The 21,763-nt window shown below is 38.5% G+C and overlaps 1 protein-coding gene across 2 annotated transcripts in view; it reads right to left on the bottom strand.

Annotated features, from left to right (window-relative positions):
• Positions 1-881: 881 nt before the first annotated feature.
• LOC140527164 (T-complex protein 10A homolog 2-like) overlaps positions 882-21,763 on the bottom strand; it is a 34,854-nt gene continuing 13,972 nt past the window's right edge. For both annotated transcript variants that reach the window (XM_072643876.1, XM_072643877.1), the window contains exons 8-12: positions 20,767-20,871; positions 14,746-14,886; positions 9,942-10,026; positions 4,553-4,670; positions 882-3,133 (exon numbers count right to left, since the gene is read on the bottom strand). In XM_072643876.1, the coding sequence (XP_072499977.1) occupies positions 2,944-3,133; positions 4,553-4,670; positions 9,942-10,026; positions 14,746-14,886; positions 20,767-20,871 (639 nt within the window). In that variant the 3' untranslated portion in view covers positions 882-2,943. The remainder of the gene's footprint in view (positions 3,134-4,552; positions 4,671-9,941; positions 10,027-14,745; positions 14,887-20,766; positions 20,872-21,763) is intronic.

Raw genomic sequence — 21,763 nt, 5'->3', positions numbered from 1 at the left:
TGGTCTAGTGGGAGAGATAAGATTCATGTTTAAATAGGTATTATACAAAGTAGGATGATTCAGTGCCTAGAGAAGGCCCACTACTATATTATATATATGTATGTACATATGTACATACATATATATATGTATATATATATATTCAAATAGTGGGAGAACTGCTAACTGCTTTTCATTAAAGGTGGGGATTAAAGAGGAGTAGAGTGAGAGAGGAGGGCTTAATTGAGAGGGTAGTAATTAGACTGGCTCCTGAAAATTGTTAGGATCATGCCAGGTGGAGATTGAGGAAGAATATTTCAGGCAAAGGGGAAAAATGTAGGAGTGTTTGATGGATAGGAGTATAACACCGTGGCTACACAATAGGCTTGTAAAAAGTAGTAGTTAAAAATAACACCAGAGTTTTAAAAAAAAGTTGGAACCAGTTCATGGTGAGATTGGAGATTTTCCATCTGAGGAAGGGAGATCATCCTTATCCTTCCTCTCTATGCTGCTTCCCTGGCTTCTCCACTTGATCTAAACTTACATTGTAAGAAAGTGCTAGAGCTGGCAATTTACCTGTTCCCAATTTGGGGCATTTCTTACTCCATGTTGTAGAGTAGGCTATTCTTCAGATCTGGAATGTTCTCCTTTTTCAGCTCCACTTCTTGGAGCCCCATTTTTTTTCTTTTCAAGGCTCAGGTTAAGGACTATCTTTTACAAAACACCTTTCCTGACTCTACTTATTTTTTGTCTGCCCAAATACTTTGTATTTATTTTGTTTGTGTGTATATATACATATATATATAATATATATATATGTATATACATGCACACACATTACATGTATACACATACACACACACATATATATACATATACACACATATGGTGATAATAAATGTTTATTGAACTGAATGAAAACAGTTGATAAATCAATTTGCAATGGAAGGTCAGTGCTCCTTGATATTGTGTGGTTCCCAATGCCCTCTTTCGAGGTTACATGGCCAGTTTTGCTGGAGTAGAGAGCCATGCAAGGAAGAGCCACTTATTTTTTTCATAGAAACTACTCTTAGGGTTGACTGCAGCTTTCTCATCCTTTTAGGACTAAATAGAATGAATTAGATAATCAGATTAAATGTGATGCCTTTTCTTTAAAAGGTGTTCACTAAGCTACCATTCATCATCCTTTGATTCCTATGAAATAGGATCTCAGTCTTTTAAAGGCAGACAGAGTGAAGTATAGAGCATGTAAGAAACTTTACCAAGACCATACAGTTAGCTGGTTTTGGTTAAGATGAAACTTTCGCCAAGGCCTCCTCCATGTCCATTGCTCCTTCACCTAGGTTATCAATGTCTACTTATTGCTGAGTATGTAACATTATTTCCCCCTCCATACTAGGATAATTTTTGTCTGTAATTAGTGGAATGGCTCTCTTCTGACAACTCAAAATCTTCTTATAGTCTACAATAGTTCATCAGCATATATGTACAGAGGACCATTCCAAGCTCATTTTCACATATATGAGCCCAAAACAAGCATTCAACATGATACCAAACAAATGGAAGCTCTTACAATTTTTTAAAGATTTCTAGCCAGCATATCACGTTTGAAAGCAGAATGCTTCTATTGTTCTCCAGGAGAGGTTTTACACACTCTGCAGCGTTGTGAAGATTATATTTGATAAGTGCTATCACTCAGGCAGATTCCATGAGGGTTGAATGCAGTTTTCTGGCTAAATCACAATTGGGTTTTCAACTCTAACATGCTACGTGACAGCTAGAAATCAATTGATTCACTAAAACCCATTGTGCCTTTTTGAAGAGCAATTTGAAAAATGAGTTGATCTCTGACTAATCAGAGTATTATTTCAGTCCAATGCAAAAAAAGAATTGTTTGTGCCTGTTATCTTTGACAAATGAATTTTCAGCATCCAACTACAAGGAAATGGCAGTAACCCTGCACCAATAAAAAAGAATTCTATTCTCATAACAAGACAGAATGTTGATTTTTAGTTTCTTTAAACAATGCGAAAGCATCTTGAAGAACACAGCAGCATGTGCACAACATACAACAAGGCCCAAGATAATTATCAGCATGAAAATACATTATCACATCTGGTTTCACAAAAAAATATACATATTCAGCAAATCACATCTGGCCACATCCTGTCCTCGGTGATAACATTCACAAGAAGTTATTCATTTCCTACAATTTCTGGGCTCTAATTGTTTCAGAAAAAAAGTAATTTATTTCTTCGTTCTATTGGCTGCTTAAAATGGAATCAATACTGTAAGGTTAGTAAAAATCGTGCAATTATTTTCATACTTAGGGTTAAGAATGAAGTTACTGGGAAGGTAAATAGCTGCCAGAGAATTAAAGGTGGAGTCAGAGAGGTGGTTAAACGTCTGCTGCTCATAACAGGTGTTGCTACAAGACTGTTAAAAGCCCCTTCAATTCATCCACTATGTTTGGAACCAAGTACAAAAACATAGCTCTGGAAATATGACAGGTATTGCTGTTTGGACAATCCCTGAGGAGGCAAGATTCCAAAAAGGCTAAGTTCTCTTGGTTTGGGATGAATGAACAAAGTAAAAAGAAATGGGAAGTCCAAGTAAAACATGGCCAAAGACAGGACCTCATCTAGTTATTTCAACAGCAGGCACATCTGGTCACTAAAGAATAAATGGCCTGGAGAGGACCAGGAGCAATTGCCTTGGGAACAAGAAGTTGACCCAAGAGTGTCATTTCCAGCACTTTTTTTTCTTCTAAGTTAGAACTAAGGGAATTATTTTTCTTTTTAAAATTTCTACATACTTAGTTGGGTTGAGATCTCTCATGGATCTCTCCAAACAGGCCCTTTACCTATGTCTCATTTCTGGTCAGACAGCTAGAAAGGATCAAATGAAATCTGAATGAAAAGTAATCTAAATTGCCTACATAATTTTAAACATGGAAGAGGCAAATCACTTCTTGTCAAGGATGATCTTTCCTGCTTCATCTTTTATCCGAACTCTGCCAGATATATACTTTGTTTCTTGATGGCCAGTGTTATACACAGTCTTGACAGTACCATCGGGAAATTCTCTCCTCTTGAATTGTGAAGTGTGGATCTCCTTCTGCCCATTACTGAACATAATGGTTTTATCTCCATTCCTAAAAGGAGAAAATTAGTCTTATAAAGTGCTTGGTAGCCAATAATAAAGCTATACAGAAATACGTGGGAGATATCGCTGCTACCTAGACCTATTTTCCTCATACAGTATCTTAGGTGTTCTCAGGAGCTCACAGAATCATGTGATGCTACAAACTGCCACATTACCAAATGGAAAATGATCAATTCTTTCACTGTATATTCTAAAAAGTTAATATTTATTATAGGTATATAATTTATATAAATGGGACCCCTAGATGATGCAGGGGATAGTGCTTGGCCTGGAGTCGCAATGACTCATCTTCTTGAGTTAAAGTCAGGCCTCAGATACTTACCAACTATGTGACCCTGGGCAAGTCACTTCACCCTATTTGCCTCAGTTTCCTCATCTGTAAAATGAACTAGAGAAGGAAATGGCAAACCACTCCAGTATCTTTGCCAAGGAAACCCCCAAATGAGATCACAAAGAGCCAGACACAACTAAAAAACAACTGAACAACAAATTGATATAATTAATCTCACTTATTAAATCATATTTAATCAATTTAACCAAAATTGATCATAGATTTTGACAGATACACCTCAGGTAGATAACTGCCTAAAATATGGCTTTATTTTTCATTTAAGAAGCTTAAATATGGTAGTTGACAATGAAATAAATGTTAGGTAATATTAATTTAACACTCATTTTCTACATGAATATTGAGTGACCCAGACAAGGTCCAGAACAGCACATGAATGTCAGAGTACAATTTCCCCAGAATTCATGTTACCTTTTTCTCTATCTTTGCTCTTAGCCATGTAACAAGAACTGGTCAATGATTGCCTTGTTTTGATCCCCTGCACAATGAGCACTCTAGGCAAAGATTGTTCTCACTGACTAGTTCTAGTTACCTCCTATGAAGAACAATCCTTTCTTCACCTGAAATGCTCAACGTTCTTCACCTTGGCCTCTTAAGCTTTCCTGGTTTCCTTCAAATTTCAGTTCAAATCCTATCTTGAATAGATTTTTTCCCATTTCCCACTCCTCCCTTTGGGAGGCATTTTCATCGATTTTTGTTGTTCAGTCCCTTAGTCATGTTCAACTCTTTGTGGACCAATTTGTCCAGGGGGTTTTCTTGGCAAGGATAATAGAGAGTGGTTCACCATTTCCTTCTCCAATATATACCTCATCCTTAGCAATTTCTATTCTAATTTCTATTCATTAGAATGTGTGCTATCTGAAGGCAGGAATTGTTAACCTTTTTTTGTATTCTCTTGATGTACAGTGCCCGGCATACATTAAGCACTTGAAAAATGCTTTTTGAATTATTGCTCATTTTAATTTTCCACCAATACCTAAGGGAATAAAGAGGAAAAAGGAGTAGAAGGAAAACAGAAAAAAAGCATGCCTTAGAGTTCCATAAACTCACAATGCTAACCTTTCTACTTTTACCAGTGTCCCATCGGGGAACACAGTCTCTTCATGCCCGACACCAAGGTGTTTCACTGTCCCATCTGGAAACACAATCTCCTTAATGCCATTGGGATGGTGTTTTTCTATAGGAAGCAATTTTTTAAACAGTGTAAGTATATTACATTGAGACTATTTAGAAACAATCTTTTTTTATTTCTTAACCAATTTTGTGAATTGTGCTTTTTAGGAGATTGTCAAGAACAGAGGGATTGATTTATACTTACAGAAAAAGATGAAGGGTATATATCTTGAAAAGTACAAAATTCACAATTTTAAAAAGTGCTTTGAAATTAAGGAGCATGCTTGTAGTGATGCAGTGTAATTAGCCAGGAATTCCTGTGTATGATGTGTCCTAAATCAGTACTTTTTTTCTTTTTTTAAAAAAATCATTTCTTTCTTAAAATTTTGAGTTCCACATTCTCTTTTTCCCCCCAGGCTCTTCCCCATTGAGAAGGAAAGCAATGTGATACCCATTATACATATGAATTTATGCAAAATAGTTAATTTATACTTCTGTGAAGTCGCTCCAACTCAAAAATCTCCAATAGATTCCCAATGCCTATAAGATTCAGCCCAAATTCTTAAATGTGGCTTTCTAATTCTTCCAAAATTCAGATCAAGCCTATTTTTTTGGTTTTGGTCTCCACTCACACCCCACCTCTCCTTCTCTCTATGGTTAACCTGCCAGTCCCACCAAATTAACATACTTACCCACCCCAAAGTAGACCTCAAATTCTCCTGGGTCATCAGAAATCCACTTGAGGGATTATCTACTCCAACCCCTTCATGTGACAGGTGAGGAAACTGAAGTTCTAAAAAGGTAAATGACTTCTTTCAAACGATACAGATGGTAAGGCTAGTATTCCTCTTCCAGATCCAATATCTTTCCTTAATATCAGACCTATTTCCTCTATTTTTATTTTATACTTATCTGAAATGTTCTAACTTTTCTCCCTAGCTTGCTGAAATTCTACTTGTCCATTAAGTTCTAGTTCAATTCAACCTACCCTTCACTGCCTACCCTGGTCAGTTTTCTGTTTCAACCCCAATGCTACTAATCAACAGTGTGGTATAAGAGAATGAGCACTGTGCTAGGCATCAGGAGATTGGACAATAAATCCTGTCACTAACTAGTAATGTGAGGTTGAACAAGTCATAAGTAGCCAACTTTTGTTTGGACCTTCTTGGCTCCCAACCCATGAAACTGTGATTATCTACCCAATCAAGTTCCTTCAACCCAGCTCTTTTCCAATTTGCCATTGGCCACAGACACCATCCCCTTCATCTCTTGCTCTGTAAACTGTAATCAAATCAACACTAGTATTGGTCCTGGAAACAGCATGTCAATTCACTATGCTCTCTCTCATATCAGGAATTCTCTAAGGCAAATGATCAAATTTAGTTTTGAAGAAGACTTGAAAGAGATAAACATAGGGAGGCAGCATGATTCAGGGAAAAGATGGTTGGATTTGGAGTTGGGCAATCTATCTCTTACATCTTGCATGACTTTAGAGAAGTTGCTTAATATCTCTGGATCCTGGTTTTCTTATCTGAAAAATGACAGGGTTGTACTAAATGTCCTCTGAGGTCTCTGCTGGTTCTAAATCCATGATGCTAGGACCAACCTCAATCAGAGGAAGAAATAGAGGCAGTGTGACTTAGTGGTAGAAGACTGATCTTAGAGTCAGGAAGACCTAGACTCAAGGCCTTTCTTTGACCCATAAGAGAAGTGTTACCGTGGTCAAATAATTTAACCTATTAAGGTCACCTTGGTGATTCTCTAAGACTTTTAAGTGAAAGGCAAGGGCTAATCTGTATGAGTATAGAAAATTTCCACACTGGGAATTCCCTATATCCATGGAATTCCAGGTATCAGCATGTTTGTCCACCTCAGCCATTTTCCAATCTACCTTTGGGCATGTATACCATTCCCTTTACCTTTTTCCCTTAAGAACTGTAATCAGATCAGCACTACCATAGCTTCTAGAAAGGGCATGTCAGCTGACTGGCCTGTTTTTCTATTCACCGTCCCTGTGACTTCCCCACCTAAAATTCACCAAGGAACAATAACACTATTCACAATTCCTATGGAGTAGTTTGGTGATAATTTTACAGTTGGATAAGCTAAGACTCAGACAATTTAAAAGGTTCAGTGACAGAAAGAAAATCCAGGTCTATAAAGTACTTTTCATTTTCAAAAGAACTGAATTAACATTAATCAGTCATCCTACATGACAGCAGTGAGCTAGCAAGTCTAATCCTTCATTTTCAGTGATTTGCTTAAGGTTACTGAGAGGAACCCTTTGCCTTAGCTCTGATGGAGTCTGAGACATTTCTCATGCCTTCTTCTGAGTTTGACCCACCCCATATGGGACATACTGCTAGAATTAAAATAACCACATAGGCTGAAAGTTAAGGACAGGAAGGAGAAAGAAATGACAGGAAGGACAGAAACAAAGAACACGAGTCCATGGTTCTTGTTTTGAAGAAGAAAATGAGAATGGTTTGATTCCTGCATGGGATCTGCCAAAAGTTTACATGCAAAATATTTACAGTAAGGATGAACTGAACAGCATGTAAACTATAATGGCTAGAAAAAAATTATCATAAAATCTGTAGCCACAGAGTTTTCTCTTGTTGTTTTCTCTAGCAGTCATATGCAACAAGCAAGTCAACATACATTTGGCTGCCAACACAGAATGGTTTTTTTTCTTTTTTTCACAGAGAAAATAAACAACCTTCAAAAGCTTAGGAAAGTAGAGGGAGGAGGTTATGACCTCTAGTGGCTCAAACACAAACAAATCTGCCTAGGCCAAGAACCACTGAGGTTCACACAATGGATGTGTCACACAAAGAAGAGTTTTCACTGTGTGTTTATCCAAGTCATATATTTTTTTACTTCCAACGCTTCAAGGATCTATGATTTTATTGGCACAGGCACTCCTTCCACCAACACAGATCATAACCCCATAATGGTCCTAGATGGACTGTCTTGGCTAGCAACAAAAACAAATCATTCAGAAGCCAACCTGTCCAAACTCATCATGTCTTCAGACAACAGACGTGCAGGCCATGATGGGGCCCGCACTAGAATTATTTCCAATTTGGTGGGATCTGCCAGAGTTTAGACCCAACTAACAAAGGCTTCAAGACCCACGAGGTCACCTCTATATCATAGTGAGGCATCAGAATAGAATTTTCATAAAGAAGAAAAGTATTTGTTCAGATCTAAGTTTTCTCACTTGGAGAATGGGATGACCAAAACCAATCTACCTCAAATAGGTACTGAATAATCAAACTGTAAAGCATATGGCAAACACAAAATTCTATCTCTGAGGTGTGATTGGGAAGGGAAAAGATACATACTTGAGCAAACATAGCAGAATTTACACATTGAAATGAATGTTAACTTGAAGTTGAAAGGAACCTGAGAGGTTATCAAGTCCTACTCAGGCTTAAACAGGAATGCCCTCTACAGACCTTGACAAGTAATTATCCAGCCTCTACAGGTATTAGAGAGTTGGGTCTGGAGTTTGGAGTCCCGGACATCTATAGCACTAGTGAGCTGTATAACCCTGGGCAACTCACTTAACCTCTCTTTCCTTCAGTTTCCTCATCTGTAAAATGAGGATACTGATAGCACTTATCTCCTAAGGTTGTTGTGAGGACAAAATGAGATAATAATAGATAGTACTTAAATGTTAACTATGATTTTGATTATGATTTTTACTTAAAGAAAATGGGAATTCAAGAAGCAGGATCTGCTCTTGTTTTTAGCAGTATTTTCCTCAGAAATAACTTGTCACTTGCTTTTGGGACATCCTAAGGCCCTAAGACAAGTTCTTCCCATGTTCCTATTCTCATTAAAAACTAATGACTTCTACTACTGCTATTTGTCATTCCTTCATCTGTGAAATGGAGATTAAAGTCACCTATGGAACCACTCTCTCTGTGGATCTTAAAGATCCATTGCAATAACTAATGAAAAGTGCCTTGATGTATCTTAAAATGCCAATAAATGTTAGTCTTAATAAAATGGCAATTATTATTAGCATTAAAGGGATTCATTTTTTGGTTCATTTGTTTGCTTTATTACTAGGAACTAAATGTGTGTTCATCCTTCATTGCTGAAGACCATACCATCAGAGAAATAATGACAAGGGTAGTCAGGAGAGAATGTTCCAGCCAAACCCACCAAGAACAAATCCCTGGCAGATGGGAGGATGGAGGAAAAGAACCCCAGCCTTGACCGTCATGCTGGTCTGAGTCTCTTTGTCTCCCAGTTTTGAACTTCAAGGATTTTTTATACTTTCTAAGCTTGATTTGGATTTTTTATACTTTCTGAGCTTGAGCCTTTTCCCCAGTACTTCATATGTTCTAGTAGGAGAGAGTGCTATAGTTTGGGGGTTTGGAGGAGTGGGGGGATGTTTTGTATCAATTGTCCTTACCATACTATTTCAGTGATTACCTATTTCTAAAAAGTAAATAATTCTGCCAGATAACTGATATCAAATAAGAATCACAAGACGGGGGAGGGACACACTGATGGGAACTCAAAGCTTTGTTTTTAGGAAGCCATATGCCCTAACCTCTTATGGCTACTCCTAGAAGTCTGAGGTGAAAAGTAGCAACTGTGCCCTGGGGGTTGGCCAGATGGCCAATGCAAGTAAGATTTGGAAGCAGGGCCTGTGCCACAGATGGCTTTGAATTTATAAGAGGTAAGGAAAGACAGCTTTAGGTCACATACAGTGAATTACATTATTTGCAAATGTTGACAGTAAACGCCATTTCCTTGGTGTATTTTGCACATGATGCCTCTAAATTGGCCCCCTGGTGAAGAGCCCATGCACGGTGCCACATGAGAGCTGATGCCATGATCATATCATCTCCTCAAGTACCTCTGCCACAACATTGTCATCTGTCTACCTCTGCACAGCCAAAGTAAAACAGAGGGCTGAGCAATCATTTAAGAAATTTGAAGTCAGTGAGAATAACCAAGGCACTCAAGCTTGTGTTTTTCCCTCAGTTCTCTCAGTTGAGAAAGACCACATTTATTTGCATCCCCACAGTTTTGGGGACCTGGCTTAGATACCTCTAATTCTGTTGTCCATATGCTCCCCCAGCCCTATTGTGCCCACACATACTATTCATATATTTTCACCAGCTGCTTTTTTTTCTTTTCTGCTAAATGACTATTTTTTCCCATTACAAGGAAACACATAGCAATCCCACTCCACCCCCTTCTGTAAACATTCTATAAAGGATATTTTCAGGATAAACCAACAGGAAAAAGAATCTAAGACAAAATATGTTAATAAAGTAACCTTGACCTGAAAGGTCAGTCTACCACTTACCAATCTGCTTATTAGGAAATTGTAGCACTTCCAGGCCATCAGGATACATAGCGTGAGTCGTTTGGGCATCTGCGTAATAATAAAGCTGAAAGTACAAAGCATGTGTTACCGGAAGGTTCTGAGAGTGTTTCTTTTGAATCTGGACTTCATGCATTCAAAGGGACAAATGCTTTCCCTGCAGGTTCCCATGATGATCTCCATGCAGGCAACCAGATCTAAAGAGAGAAAGCAGCATCCTAGATAGAATAAACCAGAAGTCACAAGACTTGAATGACAGTCCTGGCTCCTCCAGTGACTAGCTGGGTGACCATGGACAAGTTGCTGCAGTTTTCTTGATCTTGATTTCCTCACTCGTAAAATCTGAAGACAGAACAGGGTGATGTCTCAACTGGCACAATGGATAGAAAACTGGACATGGCATTCAGAAAGTAACATGACTGAATCATGCCTCAAACTGTTTGACGCTATACCAGTGACCTAAACTCTAGCAGCTTCAGTTTCCTTATCTGTAAGATGAATGGGTTAGACTCAGGGGCTTCCAACTCCTGAAGTCCATGATCCTGGCACCTCTAAGGTTTGAAAACCATTCCCTAGAGATGTGCATGATAGGAAAGGGAGCTCCAAACGTGGCACTTGAGTGACCAACCCAGGCCTTGCCAGTCAAGTGGATAAAGCTACAAAGATTCATGGATCGTGATTCCTAAGTAACTGAAATGAAACTAGAGCAAGGCAGGGCCTGACACTCTTTCAAAACATATGCTGAACTGTATGTCCTTCTTTCAGATCCAGTGTCCTCTCTTTCGAAGGAAACACCAAGAGATAGAGTAATTTCCATTGGGTTAGGCACCATCAAGTTAGACTGGCAGTGAGGAACCTGTGTCCTCGGGCCACATGTGACCCTCCAGAGGTCACAGGTTCCCCACTCCTGGGTTAGGCCTTCCACAGAAGCCCAAGTTCACCCAGCTGTGGGGGCTTCATATAATTGCTACTTCCTTCCCTTTCAAAGAAGGCGGGTAGGGGAACTAGAAAAGAATTAAAGAGAAGAGCGCTATAGTGAGTGAACGGGAAATGTTTTAATAGTGTACTATAAACCAAGAATAAGAAAACTTTTCCTTTTCTTTTCTTTCTTAAAAATATCTCTAAGGTTACTGATCCTGAGAAAACTTCTAAGAACAAACACCAAGAAGGATGGGTGATTTCATTAGCCCAGCTTTACACAGCTAGCAAATGTTAAAATGGCAAATCAACCCTGGGTCTTCCTTACTCCAAACTCAATACTACAGCCAACTTAATTTTGTTTTTTGTTTGTTTTAAGAGACAGAGTTGTTAACATTTCATTGGACTTCTTTTAAAATTAAGAATGAATATAAACTCTATCAAACAAATTCATCAAATAAAAGTCATTTCATGTCTATAATCTGACACATTGTGAGAAGTGACACGCCAGAGGGTGGAGGGTAGAAAATAGCTGGCCTTGGAGTCCAGGAAACCTCCACTGAAGCCCCACCTCTGACACTTACTGACTGCGTGACTCTGGAAATTCAGTTAAACCTACAGACAATTTTCTTAGGTTAATAAATTGCTAAGAAGATGATAATTTGCTTTGGAAGAGGAAGTTACTCATAAGGATTTTCCTACAATGATGAACTGGAAGGTTTGATCATTTTCCCAATAAGAGAGAAAGACAGAGGGGAAGAAGAGAAAGAATGAGAAAGAGAAATGAAAGAAGAGGGAAATAGATAATCCTTTGTCAAAACCCTGAGGCAAAAGTCTAGCTCCTTTGCTCCTACTTTGTAGGGAGGAAAGCAGAGCCGATTAATTTTTAAAATTTTGTTAATGTTGCCAAAATTTGTTAGGAGAATGGGGAATTAGTTTTAATTTTCTTATTTTCCTTATTTTAGATAAAAATGCTAACATTAATATTAAAAATTAGACGTTTTTATTTCATGTCACAGTGGGAAAGGGTATACTTTCCTTGAGTTACTTGAGGCAGTAACTCAGGTAGCATGGTGGATAGAGTGCCAGGCCTAGAGTCTGCAAGTCCGGAGTTCCAGTTCAGCCTCAGACACTTACTGACTGTGGACAAGTCACTTGATTTCTGTTTGATTCAGTTTCCTCAACCACAAAATGGGGATAATAACAGTGTACATAGTAGGCACGTGATAAGTGTTTATTGAATTGAGCCTGTCTCTCTCAAGGTCGTGAGGATCCAGTGAAATAATATTTGTAAAGGGGTTAGTATTGTGTCTGGCACATTGTTGTCCAGTCATTTCAGTTGTGCCCAACTCTTTGTGACCCCATTTGAGGTAGGAACTATATAAATGCTTATTCTCTTTCTCTCCCCTCCCCTCTTTTACATGTTTCATTATGTGGTCATATTATATGTCTTCCTTAAGACTGTTATAACTGCACTATTTTTGTAACTATACATTCACTTGATGATGATCTATTGCTAACTGTTCAGAGGCTCGAAGGTATGCTCAAAGTTACGTAGACAGCTGGGAGCAAAGATCTAAGGCTCACACAGGTCTTTTGACTAAATTCATTGCTCTTAGCTGAATACTCACCTACATGGGTAAGGCTGATACTGCAAACTCAGGGCTAGGTTTTCCCCATGGGTTGGAGATTCTCTATTAGGATAAAGATGAAACTATGTCTATGGTGATAGATTCAATATGCAGAATGAGATACATATTTTTGACATAGACAATATGAAAATTTGTTTTACTTGGATAGTGATTAAATGGTATTGAATGAATAGATAGCTCTTTTTAATTTTTTCTTTTTCTTTTGAAGGAGAGAGTGGTGAGAGAAAATAAATGATAGCTATTTGAAAAAGAAAATAAAATGGAAAAACAAACAAACTATATCTACAATCATGAATGTATAATGTTCTTAGATCCTAACATCAGAACTATCTTTCAGAGAGAAATCTATAACCTCTATTTGGGGGCATCACTCTCTTATCCATTATGGAAAAAGAGAGGGAGAGAGACAAAAGGAGGAAGGGAAGGAGGGAGGGAGGGAAGGAGAGAGAGAGGGAGAGAGAGAGAAAGAGAGAGAGAGAGAGAGAGAGAGAGAGAGAGAGAGAGAGAGAGAGAGAGAGAAAGAGAATTATTAAAATCTTGACCTTTAGTTGTATGTGCCATCAAGTTCCGCGAGCTTGGTTCTTGAATGAGTTAGCTATTGAATAGAATGTAGCCAAAACAAAACAAATAAAATGGGAATCCTCTAGGACAACAAGAAAAAAAGGAATACAAATACATAGCATCTCTTCCTGATTCACAAACCAAATAAAAATTAAACACAGTTCAACCAGTTTACAAACGCCACTCAGGGTAGGGAGAAATGATGGTTCTTTTTCCTATTAAGTCATTGCCAACAGGACTCTAATCGCATTGTAATTAGATAACACTTGCACAGGGATTGAAATGATCATTGTAAAGACACAAAGAGAATCTCTTATATTTGAATTTCTAAGAAAGGTAATTTATAGGATGATGATGAGATTTGATGATTACATGATGAAAAGCTTTATAAAATGTCAGAGAAGTCATTAACACTAAGTAGGCTCACTGCAATGTCACTCATAGTTCCTTTTTTCAGTCTTTTCCATTTTTTTTCTTGCTAGGGCTCATGAATGACTTCAACTAATCACAACATTCCCTCTTCAAAAGATACCAAATGAAGAGGAAAGTATGAATTGATCACATTAAAAAGGGAAAAGACAACAAGGAAGCAATGAATCAATCATGGCAGTTTCAAGCTAGTGTGGGCAACGGACATTGTTAAATCTGAAAGGGACTTCAGAGGTCATTTCATAGTCCAACCCCCTCATTTTAAGATCAAACAATTGAGGTAGAAAAAGAGGAAATGTCTTGTTTGAAGCACAACAAATAAACACACAAATAAATAAGAGGGTGATTTTAAGCCCTCCTGAAATGAAATTGTATTTTTGGCTTCATGTCTCACAAGTCTTTCTTCCTAATATTTCCCTACACTATCCTGTCCTGTGGCATGAATGAAAAACCAAATATCCAGAGCTTAGATTACAGAGGTTATACAAGTAACCATAATAATTTAATGCTTTGGGTTGATATAATGCTTCCTCATAATACCCTAGTAAGACAGGTAGCAAATATAAGCTTTAATGACTCTACTGGACAGAGAGGAAACTGGAACTCACAAAGGGGACAGGCCCAAGACTGCAAAGGTAGTGAGTAGTAAGGTCAACATTTGCAACGAGCACCTTTGATTCCAAATCCAGTGTTGCTCTACAACACAGTGCCTCTTCCCCTACGTGAATCTTACAGTAACTTTTAGCCCTCTCTGCTGGAAAAAGGAAGAGATCAGCCAGTCAGTTGAATGATAGAACAAGTAGAAATGAAAAAAAAAATCTGAGGGACTGGAAAACAGGGCCATACTGGAAGAAAAAAAGAAAGGAATATTCAAAAAGTAAGTTAAAAACCAAACTTAAGCTTGAGAAAAGATTTGGACTATGTATTTATTGTTGTTCAATCATTTTCAGTCATATGCAACTCTTTGTGACCCCATTTGGGGTTTTCTCTGCAAAGTTGTTGGAATGGTTTGCCATTTCCTTCTCCAGCTCATTTTACAGATGAGGAAACTGAGATAAACAGGGTTAAGTGATGCCAAGAATCACATAGCTGGATTTGAACTCATGAAGATGAGTCTGCCTGATTTTAGGCATGGCACTCTATGTACCATGCTACATAGCTAGACTATATACAGGGGGATATTCCCTAGGTTTTGAAGAAATTATTTTAAAAAAAAATTCACATACCACTCTCTGATCTGGCATGAACTTCTGCACATCTCCATTTGGAAATGTCACAGTAGTTGTTTTCTTATCAGTGCTGATTTCCTTCTTGGTGCCATTGGGGAAAGTGATTGTTCTCCGTCCATCTAAAAATTTCCATTCCACCTTTGGAGAAAAAAAGAAAGCTGACACATGGAAACCAGTGCAGAAGGAGGCTTTTGTGATTTGACTTACCCACTTATTTATTCAACAAACATTTGCCAAATGCCTATTGCATGCATAGTACTGACAGAACTAAGTAACTATGATGGCAGCATGAAAATGCAACATTAAGGACATATTCATTAAATTCATTAATTCAAAACATGAATCACTGAATGTGGCTGATACAAAATGAGAAAAAGTTTAGGGTATCTGGCTTATTTTTTGTGTGTTTTTTTCATAAGGTATTTGCCTGTTCTAGCTTCTATGTAACCTATAAAACGTGTGATCACTGAATTCTGGTGAATCAACTCAAGCCAAATCAACACTTACTAAGTATCCTACTCAGTATTAAAAGCATCGTGCTGAGATACAAAGATGAAAAACAACCTAATTCCTTACCCTAAGGTGCTTATATGTTATTGGAGTAGGGGGTGTTAAGACAAATAATCTAATGTGATACAAAGGAGAATGTGGTAAGGACAAAAGAGAGATATAGATAAAGTACTACAAGAAAAACTGAGTAAAGAGATGATTTCCTGATGGGAGGAGATGGAGGATCAGGAGAAGCTTCATGGAGAAAGTGACAAAACCTTGAAAGAAGATGTCAAAAGAAAGAAATTGAAGAACAGGTAACAGTCCAATATGGTGAGAATGTATATAAGTGTTATATAGTGGGGAGGAGCATGAGACAAGGGCAGAAGAGCAGGCTGGAGCCAGACACTGAAAAATCTTAAATAGCAGATAGTGTTTGTATCTTTCCAGTAGAAGCTAAGGAGAGCTACTCAAGGTTTATAAGCCAGATAGTAAAATGATGAGACCTTTGTAGAAAAATCCTTTTTGACCACTGTGGGTAGGATGGGTTAGAGAAATGCAAGATTATAGACAGGGAGACCAGTTAAAGAGTTGACTGTTTTAGGCAAGGGATAATAAAGAATTGAACTCAGGCTATGGCAGTGTGGGATGCAGCTGGTGGTGCAGTAGATGGAATGTTGGACCTGGAGTCAGGAGGCCCTGAGTTCAAATCTGACCTCAAACATTTAATATTTGTGTGACTCTTGGCAAGTCACTTAAAACCTCTAACTGATGCCTCAACTTCTTCAAATTCATAAAATTAGACTCACTGTAGCACCTACCTCCCAGGTTGAGAGGATCAGCTAAGAGAATATTTACAAAGCACTTGTCACCAGACCTGCCAAGAACAAGCACTACAAAAATGCTTTTTTTCTCCTCCCTTTCTCATAGTATGAATGGAGAAAAAGAACTATTTCCAAGGAAGAATCAACAGAACTTGGCAACTAATGGTTGTTTGTCCTCCATTCTCAAAGAGGACTATGACATCAGGAAGGGGATACCATGATTTGCAAGTGAATTGGATTTAAATTGAAAGTTTGAGGAAGGAAGGGCTAGAGAGGGAGAGTCAAGGATAACTGAAGTTTCAGTCCTGGGTGACTGGAAAAATGGTGCTACCATCAATAGAAGGGAGAAGTTGGGAAGAGACATAAGTTTTACAGGGAAAAATAATAAGTTTAATTTTGGACTTATTGGCTTTAAGGTGAACATGTGTGTCTACATACAAATGCTTTCTACATATATGCACATACATATAATACATATTATATGTATACGCGTATGTGTAGAAAGCATATGTATGCTTATACATATACATATGTGTGTGTGATGTTTATTGTGCATGCACATACACACACACATACCAAGGACCTGTAATGTCCCTGGTGTGGGAACTCCCTCCTCTGATACAAATTATAATAAAAGAACTTAACTGTTTTGGTCATCTCTGGCTCAGAGAATTTAAACAATTCACCCAAGGTCACAGAGCTAAGAAATATTAGAAATGGGGTTTGAAACCTGGTCTTCCTAATTCCAAGTACATCACTTTATTTCTTATGCAACATTGTCATATATAGATGTACAGATATGTGTGTATATGCATGTATATATGTAGATATACACACATACCTATCATCTCAATGTGTATGTGGCGGGGGGGAGATAGGTCCCACTAAATTAGATGGTTTCAGGGATTAGCCCATTGTCTGATAATCAGCCAGATTCACCATCAGGTTGGTCATAGGTGATGAATTTTCTGGGTACAGAAACTCATGTCAAGCCATTATTATTATAGTGAGTTTGTGACCTGTGGCAATGAAAGGAGGGCCCATATTGTCAATATCACAGGTCCTTGAAGTCCTAAGGATTTGTACATGTACAAATATACATGTACATGTACATATATATGTGTATATTTGTGTATATATAGATGTGTGCATGTGTGTGTGTGTGTGTGTGTGTGTGTGTGTTTGGGAGTCATCTGAATTCATACTGATGCCATGAGAGGATATAAGGCTGCAAAGACAGAGAGTATGGATAAGGCAGAAGACAGAGCCCTGGGGACATCTGTGCCTTGTGGAAAGAAGGAAGATGAGCCAGTGATAGATCTAGAAGAGGAATGATCACATCAGTGGGAAGATACCTGGTGAAAGACGTGTTGCACAAAAAGGACAGGGTCCACAGTGCAAAATGTTTCAGCAAAATCAAGGGGAAAAGGATTTAAACTTAGTTTGCTCATCTGTAAAATCAGGGGATTGGGCAAGATGACCCTTCAAGGTCCCTTCCAGCTTTAAACCCTTTATCCAGTGACTGAGAAAAAGCTATTAGATTTGAAAATTAAGGAGGGAATTATAACCCTGAAGAAAGAAGCTTCACCAGAGTGGTGAGAACAGGAGCCAGACAACCAGGGATGGGAGGTGTTCGTGCAGAAGTAAAGGTCCTGACAAAGTGAGGTCAGTGGAAAGTGCACTGAACTTGAAGGCAGAGAATCTGGTTTAGCAGTGAAAAGGAAGAGAAACCTTGAGTAATAACTCAAGGAAAAACAAGTTCAAGGGAAGGTTACCTAAGAATGTGGGAGTCTATAGTAGATGGTGAGGAAAGAGTGAAGGAAAGGGAGAGGGAGAAGAGTAGGGGGAGAGAGAAGGGAGGGAGAGAATGAGGAAAGGCAATGAGAGAGAGAGAGGAGAGTAAGAGAGGAGGGAAAGACAGAAAGAGAGAAACAGATAGAGAGAGAGAGAGACAGAGAGGAAGAGAGACAGAGAAAGAGACAGAGAGAGACAGGGAGAAACAAAGAAAAACCAAGAAAGAAAAACAGACCCACACACACACACACAGAGGCAAAGACAGAGAGACAGAGATGAAGCGAGAGAGATAGAGAGACTAAGAATGAATGATGGAGGAAGGTCCTGGAGGAAAAATGCGACAGTAGTGTCAAGGGAAGAGATCAGAACTAGCAGGAAGGGTAGGATGGGTTAAGACAGATGGCTTTAGAGATATGAAAAATAAAGTGAGAATAGAATAGAATGATTCTGCAAGGTTTCAAGCCTCCTAAAGTACTTGTCAGCTTGAGAGTCATAGGCAGGTATTGAACTCAGGTCTTCCTGATTCCAAGGTCAGCATTCTAGCAGCTATACTGTGTCACTTCATAAGGATATAAGATGACAGCCAGAAAGGGGAATTTTAGGGTTCAGGATCTTAGAGCTGCAGCAGTTTCAGATTAAACAATATTTAAGAAGTGATCAACAACTCTTGGAGGTCACTGAAGTAGAATCAAAATGGAAGTCACTGGAGAATTATAGTCAAGGTGTTAGAAAGTCCACAACCATATATTACCATGAACAGCTTTTCTTTCTATTTTCATATTTTTCTTTTGCTACTGAGTCATTTTCAGTTTTTTTGGTCCAAAGTTAAACTAGTCACAGTAAACAAATACAAGCATTGCTCTGGACCTTCAACTGCAGGTAGGGTTACACTAGGAATCTACACTGGGCGATGATGGTCACAGAGTTTGACCCAGCACAACAAATTCCCTATTTAAGGATTTTACTTAAGGGTATCTTTGCACCTAAAGAAGAAATTTAAATAGTAAAAAAATTAAAATTATAATCACTAGAACCAATGTACAAGCCCAAGTCACCTCAAATTTACACTTTAACAAATTATTTTAAAGTTTAACAAAATATTTTCTCCATAACAGCTCAGTGGGGGTGGGTAACACTAGTATTCCTGTTTTACATATGAGGAAACTGAGACTCATGGAGTTTAAGTCCTTTGCTCAACCAAGGTCACATATACCATTAGTAGGACTCAGACTAGGGTCCACTCAGAGTTAATACCAATTGCGCTACACTAGCCCATAATAACCAATTCAGAGATGAGACATGTTCATGGTAATTAAATTCCATTGTATGTAATGGGATGCTCTAAGCTGTAATTTAATAGTTAATTCTGGTATAAACTGAGAAAACGTACAGGAAGTATAAAACATTTTTTAAAATCTTATGCATTGCTCTGAAATTCAGCCACCAGTCATGAAACAAAACGTGCCCACTTGCACCACCTGCTGACCAAGCCAATGGTTTCATACCTTAGGACCCAAACCAATCCTTCCTCCTCCCCTCTGTATATGCCCCAGCAACCCAAACAGAATGTCAAATACATTAAACAATTTTTAGCTTAGTGCTGTTCCAGAGGAGTCATTCTTTAATTATCAGTATTCATTTCCGTCAAAGAGGAACAAGTTCAAACACTGTTGATTCTGAGTAGCATGAATAATTTCTCCCTTATGGCACATGATGGCATTTTCTCAGATTCTCTAAAACAAGTAAACAGATCAATCCATCTTCTGCAGAATGATGGAGAAGTGCGGGCAGAGTTGAGAGGTGAAGGGAAATGATCTAGGCGATGTAAGGCAATGAGAAAGGGGGAGACCCACAGGTAGTAAGTCCTAGTGAGGAGAAGAGCAGGTGAACTGAGGAGGGTGGGTGGAATAGGACTGGGAGCCAGTATGGAAGGAGTGACCTAGGGAAAACTTAAGCCCCTTGTAGCAGGGATTCTTAATGATTTTTATGTCCTTTTGGCAATCTGGTGATGTCAAAAGATCCCTTTCTCAGAATAAATGTTTTTAAAACATAAAATAAACTATATAAGATTTTTAAAATTACATTGATTGCAGTTATTGCAGTTAAAATATTTTTTAAAAAAATAAATACATTGACCACAAGCTGAGAACCTCTGCTTTATAGGGAAGCTTCATACAGTGGAAAGACTAATTTTGGAGTCAGAGGACATGGATACCTCTGCCACTTAGTATTTTATGACCTTGGATGAGTCATTTGTCCTTCATGGATCTCAGCTTCTTCTTCTATAAAATGAGAAGGGGAAGGAGGACATAATTTATATTCGACCACTAGGGTTCCTTCCAATGTTGGATCTGTGTCTTGTCATATATTCAGACATGAGGCTAATGATTAAAAAATATTGAAAGAATGAATACTGGGCAGAGAATGTTAGCAACTATCTCTCCTCACAGGGCAGTCAGGAAGAAGAAAAGTTATAGACTCTAAAGAGCTATCTACAGAAATGTGAGATGTTATTATGCTAAGAGTGAGTTCCCTCACTGAAGTCACCAGTGTGTATGGAAAATCGCAGACACTCCTGTTCTTGCTGTATGAACTGTCTGTCTCTTTGCTGGAGAGGAAAAAGAGAGAGAGGGAGAGAGGGGGAGGGAAGAGAGAGAGAGAGAGAGAGAGAGAGAGAGAGAGAGAGAGAGAGAGAGAGAGAGAGAGAGAGAGAGAGAGAAAGAGAGAGAGAGAGAGAGAGAGAGAGAGAAGCAGGCAGGCAGTGACCTGGGACCTTTTTTTTTGTGCATGAAGGCACTTACTGGTTCTGAATTTCTATCCTCATGATTGCCTGGATCAAGTAGAATGACTCCCCCCCCCACACATACACACACATGAAAACAAATACAGAATGGTGGCTCCAATTTCCTACCTTGCCATCTGGATGTTTTATTTCTTTTTTTATTTCCTCTTCGTTTTTCTTATTCTTCATAGACCGCAACAGTTTTCTGGATGTCGCTAACTTGGAAGAAAAACCCTACAGAAGCATTACTGTCATTTACTATAGGTTGATGGGGCCTTGATGTCAGCTACTATTATATAGTGCAGCCAACCTCCCATCACCCTTTAATATTTGACAAGCATGCATCTCAACAGGAACAGCGAGTGCTAACAGAAGCAAAAGCCATTGTAGGCTTTTTGTTTGTTTGTTTGTTTTAGGGAAGGTAGAGGAATTGAGTGGCAACTAATATTCATTTATTATTTAATTTATTGTAGAACATCAAAAGTAGTGAGCATCGATATCCTGAGGAAGTACGTTAGCAGTGCTTTGGATCAGATTTTTTTTTAATCAAGATTTTTACTTTCTCGCTTACTCCTTTCTTTTAGGTCTGAACTGGGAAGAATTCCACACCAGTTAACATACTCCATATTATAAAAGAAATGATCACCTGTTAACTGTTTAGGAATCAGTGTATAATTCGAGTGACAGACAGGTGGCTCAGTGGATACAGCATCAGACCTGGAATCAGGAAGACCTGAGTTCAAGTCTGACCTCAGAAAGTTAGTAGCTGTGTGGCCCTGGGCAAGTCACTTAACCCTGTTAGCCTTGGCTTTGCCATCTTGAAAACGAGCTGGAGAAGGAAATGGCAGACCACTCTAGTATCTTTGCCAAAAGCAACGACAACTACAAAGATCCATATACTCTCCATATAGTGATCTGAGAGCTGTTGTTGGCAGTCTTTGACATACTGAAAAAACAGAGATAGGTAGACAAATGATGTCCCAATATTCAGAAGACAGGGGGAAGTGAGTTCTGTAAATCATAGACAAAGGACCGTCTAGAATGCATCTAGAAACTGTTGGTTTCACATATTAGTCATATCTTCTTAGAGCTGGAAGAGAGCTTGGAAGTCATTTAATCAAAAGAT

The sequence above is a fragment of the Notamacropus eugenii genome, chromosome 2 (genome assembly GCF_028372415.1).
Source record: "Notamacropus eugenii isolate mMacEug1 chromosome 2, mMacEug1.pri_v2, whole genome shotgun sequence".
NCBI classification, from domain to species: domain Eukaryota; kingdom Metazoa; phylum Chordata; class Mammalia; order Diprotodontia; family Macropodidae; genus Notamacropus; species Notamacropus eugenii.
Note: the sequence above shows the minus strand (reverse complement) of the source record. Positions and strands in the feature narration are given on the sequence as shown.